At 37.6% G+C, this 11,983-nt stretch overlaps 1 protein-coding gene across 1 annotated transcript; it reads right to left on the bottom strand.

The window, feature by feature from the left end:
- Positions 1-2,072: 2,072 nt before the first annotated feature.
- On the bottom strand, positions 2,073-11,079 carry LOC146708006 (uncharacterized). Its single transcript, XM_085459698.1, has 9 exons — positions 10,998-11,079; positions 7,395-7,468; positions 6,954-7,307; positions 6,261-6,581; positions 5,301-5,399; positions 4,776-4,808; positions 4,023-4,058; positions 3,856-3,903; positions 2,073-3,717 (listed from the first exon to the last, which is right to left on the bottom strand). Exons 2-8 carry the CDS (start codon positions 7,456-7,458, stop codon positions 3,857-3,859), a joined length of 954 nt encoding a protein of 317 aa, XP_085315824.1. The 5' UTR covers positions 7,459-7,468; positions 10,998-11,079; the 3' UTR covers positions 2,073-3,717; position 3,856.
- Positions 11,080-11,983: the final 904 nt, after the last annotated feature.

An 11,983-nucleotide genomic window follows, 5' to 3' on the forward strand; every position in this document is an offset into this window, starting at 1 on the left:
GTATACATCATCATTATTATTATTATTATAAAAGAATAAACTGAGTACTTCTCGACAACATCCTAAAACTGTTTTCTTAAAGGGATGGAGGATTCAACTTGAGAGGGGAATTAAATTTAAAACATTCCTGTGTTTGTACAACATGAAAACGTTTTTGCGTCTCTGTATGTGGAGTGAAGCTGTGAAACAGACTGAGCGAGGAACTTAAGCAATGTCCCAGCATGTCTGTTTAAAAAGCAGGAAAGAAAATGTGTTTTTTGCAAAGTAAAGGTGAGGATGTGGGGCGTTGACCAGGTGCTCTCACTCACTATCTACACACCATGTGCATATGCATGTATTTGTATTTATGATAAGATGCAGGAAGAAAAAAATGATGATTATTAGTACAAATAGTAGGACGGGGTGGATTAAAGCAAGCTTATGCTTCTATGCTTTTGATTACTCCGTTTTAGAGATGTTATTTATTATGATTTTTCTGCTGTTTACTTTATTTTTTTTAATGATTATGCTTTCTTTCTTTCTTTCTTTCTTTCTTTCTTTCTTTCTTTCTGTGTTGTTGTATTATTTTAACTTGTCCAAATAAAGCAACAAAATACAAATACAAAGACAAATTTTGATTTTAATGCATAACTCCAGATGAATGCATCTGGAGTTATTTAGGGTCAACATTTGTCCCAAGGACGTGTCAACATGCAGTTGCAGAAGCTGGGGGATTAAATCGACCCACTTTCTGAACAGTAGACGGTGAGTTGTCTGAATGTTCATCCACCATGAGCTGCAAGATTTTGGGGTGCCACAGAATTGAGTAACCAGCGAGGACCAAAAAGTCCATCCAGGACATGTGACTGAAACAAAGCAGTACTGCATTACTTGCAGTGCTACACTCACACACCCAGCATTGTTTAAAAAATGTATTTAAAGTTAGGTTTTTTGTTTTTGTTGTTGTTGTGTTTTTACATTTTTTAATTAATTTCAGACTTTTAAAGTTGACTTCTACTTGGTCAAACATGTATATTATGATTCTAAGATCATTTAGAAAGGAAAGAGTAGTTTATGTGAAAAGAAACTTTGTCTTTGTCAATGCCACTGCTGAAAATGGCTACCACCTGGAGTTCAGTGCTTTATCAAAACGTGATCAGAAAAGTGTTTGTATACCAATGGTACATCTGTGAGTGATTTCCCTTTTATCTGCAGCTCTTTGTGTTTCCAGTATTTATAAATGCAACATAACACTATAGCAAGGCAAGGGAAGTGAAATAAAAACCACCTTGTTTAGTAAGCTGTCAGCTTTTACTTTGCATTGTGGACATTTAACTCTTTTAAGTGCATTTTTTTATTCGTCAGCCAGATGATCATTTAATCAAGCCTCAAGGGTTAAAAAAATTGTAAAAAAAACTAAACAAAACAAAACAAACCCTTTTTGAGTACAAAAACATGAACTTAAGTACATGTCTAAATACCACTGCCTCCTAATCTACACATTATTATTAAGGGAGAAGTGCATGCTCAGTGGGCATTTGCAGGAAAGACAGCATAAACTGTAAAGAGAAAGGCTTGTTCAAAGTACTATGTGCAAAAGTATGTGAGAAGTACAAAAAACATAACCAGCGTGATCTTATCTGAACAGACAGATTGCAAGCAAGATAATTTTGAATGCATCTTTGTAACACCCACACAAATCTGCACAGAATATCACTGGCTTGTGTACGCCTGGTGCTGTTCCCAAGTCCAGATAAATGGAAGGGTTACAGACCAGCATCTGTTAAAAACAGTGCCAAATTAAACATGCAAAGCCACCAACTGTAGTGGTTCAGGGAGCAGCAGGAAGAAGCTTTTATCTTTAAAACAGAGACCAGAGATGTTATTGATAATGGTAATGTTTTTGTTGCTGGGGCAACAATTGACGGTTCATGCTAGATCACGTGTCTATATCTACGTTCTTTTGAAATTTAAGGAATAAACAAGAAAGTGACATTATTTTATCTAGAAATGTGTGCAACATGAACAGGAACTAGTAAATACAGTCTAAGAGTCAGCAAAAAATCATCCCAAATATCCGTCATCACACAGAATCCTTTTAGAACTTTTAATCATGTTACAAAACAATAATGAACAGATGTCGTTCAAATAAAGCGAACTGTAAAGAAACTTAAACTTTCTTTGTACTTAACAGATCAGAGCAAGGTTTATCTACACCTAAACTGGAGTATAAATTCACAGATTTAAAAACACAGTATATACAAAACTTTACAGGTGATTGTTTAACATTTTTGGTAGTAAGTGTTTCTTCTGATTCAACGTTGAAAGTAGAGCTTAAATTAGAATTGTTTTATTGTTAAGCTCGTGTTTTTTTCATCATAAAAAATCGATGGCAAATTATTGACTTGTTGGTGAATGATTAATCTCGGTACTGTACCAGAGACTTCCTGATAAGACTTTTTGTAGAAGCTCTTATCTGAAGAATAGAATGAAACCAAACTTTTACCACCAGAGTTTGCATGGATTGATTTCACAGTGAACTTGACAAAAGTTGCATAAACAGAGTCACGGCTCAAACAAAAATAATATAGTGCATTTGGCTTTTAGAGACCACATACCATGTATTTCACAAGTGACAGGTGCTAATCATGTGACATGAAATTACCAGTGGTGAGAAAAAGGATATGAACTTTCCTACATCAAACTGTTCCCAGTGAGTTAAGAGGAGTATGACTTAAACTTAAAGAGATACGACAATTGGAAAAAACACACAAAAAAGCAAACTCCTGAACAAAAACACTTAAAAAATAGCAACAAATCCTAGAGGGAAAAAAACAACTGTTCCTTGTGAAATAATAACAGTTGATAGTTTGTCAGAACAACATTCAAGGCAGTGAAATGTCACTCTGACAAACATCCAGTGTTTTCAGCAATTCAGTGCCAAGCAGTCCTACATATCTCATCTCATTGTCTATGTGACATTAACATATTTTATAAAACAATATATTTATATAGCTTACACTTGGAAAACTTTGGAACTGTACGAGCAAACTGGTGATTTTTTATTTTTGATGGGATTTGCTAACAGTAAGAGTAATTGTTGCTAACTTTTGGCACATTTACACTTCTCAGACAAATTACTGAGTTACATGGATCATTGGAAAAGATCAGGTCAGCTAACCTCAGTTAGAGCCACTTAACACACACAGACACACACACGTATATATATATATACTGTTCATACAGGAAAATATAAAAACTTGCCGCTATCCCAAAACATGATTTATTATTCCCCTTACAACCCTGACAGAACATAAGAAGAGGAAGTGAGAAGAAATGCTGCTCCTGATTGGCTGCCAAAGGCTACAGTTTCTACATAGACTTGATAAAGTTGTATTGTTTATGTATAAACATTTCCTCAACCAAACAACTCTTATGAAACATCTTGGTGATGTTCCACTTTGAGCCTTGTTTTAAAGTCCCTTGGCCTGTAACATCCCCCTCTCTTATAGTTGATCTTGGCTTGATTCAGCAAGGATGTTGGTTTAAGCTCAAGACCTGCTTGTTTAAATACAGAGCTTATGTGAATAAAGATCTTACAGCTTGTCTGCTAAATCAGAGGAATATAGGCTATTCCTGGTTACACAAAAGGAAAGTACAGAGACAGACTGCAATTAGCAAACAAGGGAGTCTTGGCAGTAGATTATTACAGTATATTCATCTGGTACAAGGTGCCTCCTGCAGAGAGAGAGAGAGAGAGAGAGTGAGTGTTTAGACTTTTGATACTTTATGTTCTTATCCTTATCTATAAATTGATATATGCCTGCCTGTAAACACAGAAGCGAAGTCCAAGTAGAGATTTTGAGTTTTTCTTACCTCAGGACTGGGCTTGATTGATTGGTTCATCTTCGTGAGAGTTATAACCTGCCAAAAGATTTAACATTAAAATCTGAATGAAATCTTACGGTTTGATAATTAAAGCTGTAATAACACAAAGTGTTATTAGTTAAACACCGACAGTCAGACTGATGTGATTTACGTACCTTCCTCAACATCTGTAGGAGCCGCATCACGACGATCTAGAAAAAATGATAACACTGTATAAGATTTGACTGTGTTTTACAATGAATGATTTGACAGCTAATGATAGATATAAAACCATAACCATGTTAAACAAGTTCATGCCATGCAAGCATAGAGGGAAACCCAGCAGTAACTATCTGACACAGGAGTAATGTGACCAAAGCAAATAAATAAATAATTCTCAAAGGAAGGGAATGGATGCTCAGTGTAATAATGTGGTTGGGACAAGTGAGAGGAAACTGATGGCTATTCAGTCCAGTAACAATATAGATCCTTGTTTAATGACCAGCACATGATTCAAGTGGATTTGTGAACCTTAATCCAAAAGTTTTTGTTAAATGTTTTGTTTGAACCTTCTGTGGAGAATGTAGCCATTTTTATCTCAAAAATATTCCTTCAAATATTTCAAATATTTACAGCTGAAATAATAATGTGCAATAATAATGTCTAATAATAATATCCAAACTATCAAAATGACCAAAAGATTTAGAAAACTTAGTTCTATAGACAAATACACTTAAAAAAAAAAAAACCCAGCAAACAGCGCTTTTTAATATTTCAGCAGTTCTCAGATTCAGGTAGATTAAAAAGCCGATAGAAGGATAAATAGAACCTCTCCAAATCTCTACAGACACAGCAAGTGTTCATCCTTTATAGCAAGTTAGAAAGGAGAAACAAAAGAGCAGTAATAATATGTCCAAAAATGGGCGTACCCATAAGGGGTGCTGTAGAGTTCCTCCGAGCCTCTGTCAAAAAAATGTCACAGCAGTGAGTTCTCCCTGCAGATATCTTTCGCTGTATTTCATCATCTATCTGATGTTTAATAATGGAAAGTATTTTAGACTGCTGTTTGAACTTGTTCAGTTTTTAAAAGGCGCATTTAAACCAGCACAACAATGATGGGAGTGTATTTTTCCATCCTGAATTACATGGCCTCGAGCATTACAGGTTTTTCTGCTTCACGTTAGCATCATGCTGCACGTTTTTTCCTTTCAGCTTGTATTGTTTACAGGAAGCAGGTGATGAACTCTCACATGGCATGGAAGAATGCTGGAGCTCCACATGCAGAAATTTGAATAATTATATAGCCTTATTAAAAATATTCAAATATGAACGACTTTAGATATTTAAATGTATTTCTCTATGTCTCATTTGTCTTTACTCACAAATATTTTATTATTTAATCACATACAGTTCAACAAGTCATTTTAATAAAAAAAAAAAAAACAATTACTCACTTTGAGATCGCCTTTTGTACAACAACAGCAACAGCAACCCTATGATCAGCGAGCCGATAACCACCAAAGGAGCAACTACTTTAGAGGGCTCAGGTGACCCTGAATAAATGAGAAGTTTGAAAAAAAAAACATGAAGTGAGCTCATCTTTAAAAGTACACAGAGTACACATTACATTCATTCATTCTTAAATTCACTTTCTCATTAACAGACACAGGTGTCAGTACAAATTGCACATTTGCTTCATGTTAAAACACTAAACTTGCAGAAGCAGAGAGTAAACAAGAACAACATAGAGGGTAATATTTGCATTATTGCTACCGTGTGACAGATGACAGAACTACAGATAATGATCTGAGTGGCTGGATAGTTGCCAAGAAAACCTGATAATAAGTTTGCATTTTCAAATTTCATCTTTAAGTTACATTTTCCATGACAAACGAAGGATCACCCAGACTGTTTTAAGTTTAGAATTTTTTGGTAAGGAACATATTGCAAACTGTTTATTACTGAAGAGCGTAAAAAAACTACAGCACAGACAGTCTTTCATTTTTGTTATATATAAAATAAAAAACATAAAATATCTATGAAATCATCTAAATGTGAATCAGAACTCTATTTTTGCTAATTACTCTGTGGAGCTCCTATTTTATTATGGTTTGACATTTACAGGATTTTTTTTTTTAAATATGTAAATATTACCTACACACTTTAGTGCTTAGAGGTTTCTAATTCAGCCCCCATTAAATCTCCCATACGCACAAACAATAAAGTGTTTAATGGTTACATAAATTGCATATACACTTTTGGGGGTGGAGTGGGGGGGGGTGAGGGGTCGGGCTGGTTCAGATTTAAATTCTCTCTGATTCCACTTTGGCTGAAATTACTAAACAGTATTGTGAGCAGTAGGATGGTGCCAGCAGGCATAACAACTATCATGTGTGGTGTGTCATAAACTATACCTCCTAGGGATGATGGTGGTGGTGGTGGCATTTCAAATGTTTTCTCATCCTCTTTGCCTCCACTGGCATTGAACACAGCGCAGATGTACTTTGAGAAAGTGGATCCTCTCGACAAAGACAGTCTACTTGTGAGTTGAAACAAACCATCGTCTGCCTGTTTTGCGTCCATTTCAGAGCTTTTTGTCCACTCATGTTTCTCTTCATCAAACCAGCGAATTGTTCCCTTTGGGTAGCCTCCATGAGACTCACAGACCAGGGTACTGTCTGTATTTGGGACAATTTTCTCAGGGATGGAGTATACAGTTGGGACACTGTATTTGGCTGCAGAGACGAAATGGAAAGCACAATCACTGAGCTGAACATTGCACCTTGATGCCAAATAAAATTACCTCAATTAAATATCTTAAGATGTGATAATCATAGTATTCACATGCATTAAGAAGTTACAAGTCAAACAGTACAAGCTGCTTAAGTAAATGGCTGCAAGTACTTGTACAACTAGTATTTCTAGATGTTACTGCTGTCACAATGAAACTGAAAGTAAGCAGACAAGCCTAGAGTTGCTCAAGGGGAATACCAATCTGATTGGCCTGGAAAGTCCCCAAATCTCTAGACAATCTTCATTGCTTACAAGGTGTTTATAAAATGTAAAAACATCCTTGATTTAAAAATATAAAAATGTTTCAGTTTTACCTTGGACTTTAAGCGTAGTGACCATGTTGTCATCACCACTGTCTGTAATCACTATGCACTTGTAATCTCCATCGTCTGCCACTGCAGTGTTGGTGATGAGCAGAGATACATTCATGTTCTTCCCGTTCCATGATGGTTCAGCAAACCTGTAGCCTCGCTTTGGCTCGTCCAATTTCCCTCTCTTAAAACCCAACACGAGATCACCTTCGTCTTCTGGAGAGGTCAGTTTTTTCCAAGCGACCATACGAATATTTGGATCATTTACATCTGATGATGTTTTGACGACACACTCCAGCAGTGACTGTTGGCCATAGTGTCCCACATTTTCAGCTTTGCATTCCACTTTCACAAATCCTGTAGAAAAGAAAGCAAAATTAGATTTGAGGTCACATGACTACCAAACACCACTCCATGCTTAAAGTTCTCTATGAACAAACTTACCACTCTTAACTGCACAGATGCAGAGGACAGGGAAAATGAATACAATGATTCCACTGGAGGCCATGTTTCTTTACCTGAAAAGACAGTTAAAATTGACAGTTATTACGTGGCGATCAGTGTATACCTGTTTTATGTCACAGGGATCTGCTTCTATGAATCAAACGGTGAGATGCAAAACACATTTAAGTGTAACAAAGTCCTGAGAAGATGCAGCACATCAGGTTGGGGTGGTGTGTGTGTGTGTTCATTATCCCACTCAGCAAAAGTATTTCTGGGGGAAATTCCTGCACAAAAACAGGAGTATGCAATTTTTACAAGCGAAAAAAAAATTAATGTTAATGTTTCTCTCCTGCCTATGTAATATTATTGTTCATTTAGAGAATATTGACTGAACTTAACGGTAGAGAAATGCATAGCACTGAACAAGGGAAAAGCAGTCTGTAGGGCCCAGAGTCTGCTTGTTTGAAGGCATTCATTTTCACTGGTATGTTACTAAATAAGTTTTGTTAGTGGGCAAAAGACAGAAGGACTGGTCTTTAAAACTATATAAAGTTTTTGTGCCCACTCAGTATGATTGCTCATGCTTGGTTTCTTTCTTTATGCCACATGTATCACATGTGTTTTCACTTTTGTTCAAGGGAGCCACACTCTACGCTGGCTGTGAGAATGAAAAAGAAAAGGTCACCAGAGGTTATGCAAACGCAGCGACAGGAGGTGGACGTGTCCACAGTTTTATCATGACTGGGAAGATGGGCCTAGCTTAGTGTTTACATTGGCGTAATGGAGTTAAATTCATTTTATTACCAAGCTGTTACTCATCAATCCAAAAAATCTGACACTTTGTAAAAAGGAGTTTCTGCAAAATGAGCTCATTTGTCAGGTTTTCTTTTATATTAAACACTCCTAGCTCATTAAAACTTTAAGCTACCCAGATTAAAACAAAAAAAAATTATGTACATGTTACATATACATTTATGTGTTTTTGAAAAGAAAGCTAGATTGGTATGTCATCTTAATTTAAAAACAGAAAACTAAACTTTCCTTCCAGCATAGGATATTAGCACACGTTTATTTATTTATTTTTATATATAAATGGCTTCATGGGAACCAGGATTTACTGAAAAATAGGCTCAGTGCTGTAGAATGACCACTCGATAGCTTTCTTGTGATGCTGCTTTATTGAGCATATATCCAGCATGGGTTATTACAGCACAACAACGGGTGTAGAACTGCCACGGACAGCCCTGCCGCAAAGCCTGTCAGGGTGGCGTAAAGCCGCAATGCCCACCCGCTCAACGCAGGCAACACAGTATATGACAAGTGCCACATGTTTTTGTAACTAAACATTGCAATTTTATAGACAAAAACAACTTGTTGTTTTTCTACAGACTTTCAGTGTTGTGCACCATGCTCCTGATATTTATATTGCATGACTTATACCAGGCAAATTTCTAGTATCAAAAACTTCTCTTATATTGACCCTTTAAAAAAAATAAAAAAAATAGGATACTGATGATCTTAGATTTAACATCCATTTCTGACACTGGATGAGAGCGGGGCAGACCCTGGACAGGTCACCAATCTATTGCAGGGCTAATCAAACATACATGACTTTGGATTGTTGGAGGAAGCTGGAGTACCCGGAGAGAACCGGCACAAGCATAGAAAACATGCAAATCTACAGAGAAAGGATCCATTCATTTATTTTCTGCGGCCCGTTCGGTGGGTTGCATTTTTTAATGGGTCTATAAATGAGGAGTCATACTGAAAGAGAAAGTGTCCAGTTAGTTTTTCTTTTTATTTCAGCTGAAACTGTGCCACATATTATGACCACTGCAACTAAAAGAGCAAAAGAATATAAATCAATGTGTCATTTTCTGTGGTTTTCTTCCCTCCAAAGTGTTATAGCGTCATGGATCACAAGTTACAGAGGAGTCAGCTCAGCTGCCGTCTCTGCTCCTTGGTTTGCTTGTCTTTTTGTTTATGTTCTGTTTTTTTCTGTATGCATGATTAATCTACTTCATATATACGTCACAAAATTCAAGTGCAATGCATTACAATTTTGTACAGAAATGCTTTTTTAATTCTGAAAGCAGTTATGGCTGTGCAGCAGAGTAAGAATTTCTTGAGTGCAGCTGGGAGACATCTGCAGGCTCCAGATGAGCATTAATTAACTTCTCCACATCCTGTTCATGCAACTGAGACAACAGGTCAAAATGAAGTTTGCAAAATGTCACGAAGCCCGAGGTCACAGAATGCAGGATACAGAAATATTGATATGATCCTGATATGTGTGCGCTTATTTTCTTTCCCTTCCTTCGGACGATACTGCCCTGAGAGTCTGGCCCGTTTGTACGATATCTGTATTGACACTGCTGTGTCAGTCTATTATTCAGGCCCCTCACGTTGCCAGTTGTTTCTGTTCTTTTTGGCTTGTTTTGCCTCTTGTAGCTAGATAAGTTACAGAACAGACCAAGAGAAATTGTGGGGGGTGAGAGCAGGGAGATGACATGAAGAAAGGCAACAGGCAACAACAAATGATCAAGACAAAGTTTTTGGATTTCATTCAACTATTTTTTCCATGGACCTGTGACCGAGACAACACGTCCACACACTAATGTTAGCCCAATGTTTGTGTCAACTGTCAACCCACAACCTCGTTCTGCAGCTGGCGGGCAGCTTCTCTCTCACAGACATATATGTACTTAGACTTATATTTAGCGCACAGGTATAGTCTAACTCTCACTCCAGGTCAGCACATTATGACTCTGTCTCACTGTGTGTATTTACTGCCGTCACAGTTTCATGATTCATGATCACAGCACAAAAAGAAGCATTTCTCTTACATGAATAATGAGAGGCGCGTTTAGTGGTTTATAGGCGCTGATTAAACTAGACTGCAGCTTCTGGCTCAAAACCGCACTGCAGTTTTTTGAACACACACACACACACACAGTCAGAAACAGACCACACTGTTCTCTGGCTGTTCACAGGCTGTACACTAACTAAGCTTGATCCACAACAAAAACTCCTAATGCACAGACAGAAGCACTATCGTGGGACAGACGCCAGTTTGTTTGCATAGAGAATTTGAATGTAACCTGAGAACAGCGACAACAAACCAGCGAATAATCCTTCCAAACTGGAACACACACACACACACACACACTTATATATGTATATGTGTCCACATTCACAGGACAGGGTCACGGACATAAGTCACGGTCAACAAACTGTTGCTGGTGTCGCTGTTCTCAGAAAGAACAGGTCACCCGCACACACCGCACACCATATACGAAACCAACAAAACAGCTTTATAATTTATATGTATATTATATTACAATTATAAGGAGATTTTCAAGCAAGAGTTTATCACAAGACCTCCGAGTCAGCGTCAGAGACAAGCAGCCTACAGTCCTCAGCTCTTGAATGGCTTTTGAACGCGGATAACTCGGTCGGCCGCGTTTCTCCACGTCGACTGAGCGTAATACACAAACCCGTAGGTTTCGGTTGCCTGCATCTGTTATACACCGAGGAGACATATAAGTCGTAAAGGCCGCACTAATATAAATGACCGCAAATGGTCGATCAAGTTCAACTTACATTACACGCTCCTCTTCACCGGAGATGTGATGCCTGGACTGGGTTGTACAGTCTTAACTGGCTTTTTAACTTTCACTTTCATTCTGAGTCAGAAAAAAAGGACAACCCACTGGCTTTCCGTCGCCTCTTGTTTTACAAGGAGCAGACATTTATTTTGTTAAATAAAGAATTCTAATGTATTGTCAGCAACGTTAACAGGAGGCATTAGCACTGGATGAACTTCAATCCACAGAAAAATGTTCGAATTTGGGCATTTTAGCAAAATGAAAGCTTTTTCATTCATCTTTTTTGTACAGGCCTAGATGAAAAGGATAATTACAGAACACTTTTTATTTAGAGTATAGCATCAAGTTAGTTAAATATCTGAGATATTGTTCTGGTCAGTTAATGAAATTACATTATCTTACAGAAGTGAGTACAGCCTTTACATTTTTTGAGTAACTTTGAGGTCACCTTAAAATACCTCAACATACAGCCATTAATGTCTAAACTGCTGGCAACAAAAGTGAATACACCCTTAAGTTAAAATGTCCAAACTGTGCCCAAAGTGTCAATATTTTGTGTGGCCACCATTATTTTCCAACACTGCCTTAACTTTGTTGGGCATGGAGTTCACTAGAGCGTCACAAGGTGCCACTGGAATCCTCTTCCACTCCTTCATGATGGCATCATTGTGCAGGTGGATGTTAGAGACCTTGTGCTCCTCCATCTTCCATTTGAGGACGCCCCATAGATGCTCAATAGGCTTTAAGTGTGGAGACACACCCCTGATACCATCTGAACCAAATAAGTTTATCTTGGTCTCATCAGACCACAGGTAATCCATGTCCTTGTTTTCAGCAAACTGCGGACTGTCTTGTGCATTATCTTTAGAAGAGGCTTCCTTCTGGGATGACAGCCATGTGATGCAGTTTGCAGCGTATGGTCTGAGCACTGACAGGTTGACCCTCCACACCTCTGCAGCAATGCTGGCAGCACTCATACAT

This window comes from Copadichromis virginalis, linkage group LG6 (assembly GCF_057382275.1).
Source record: "Copadichromis virginalis isolate Kocher_CV1m ecotype Utaka linkage group LG6, C_Virginalis_male_GT1.1, whole genome shotgun sequence".
NCBI lineage: Eukaryota > Metazoa > Chordata > Actinopteri > Cichliformes > Cichlidae > Copadichromis > Copadichromis virginalis.

Bases quoted from the DNA above. Each gene is read 5' to 3' on its own strand.
- LOC146708006 (XM_085459698.1), bottom strand. From the start codon at position 7,458: ATGGCCTCCAGTGGAATCATTGTATTCATTTTCCCTGTCCTCTGCATC. The intron at 7,308-7,394 runs GTAAGTTTGTTC...TCTTTTCTACAG, and splicing joins CATCTGTGCAGTTAAGAGTG to GATTTGTGAAAGTGGAATGC. The intron at 4,809-5,300 runs GTGAGTAATTGT...TTTTTTTGACAG, and splicing joins GTACAAAAGGCGATCTCAAA to AGGCTCGGAGGAACTCTACA.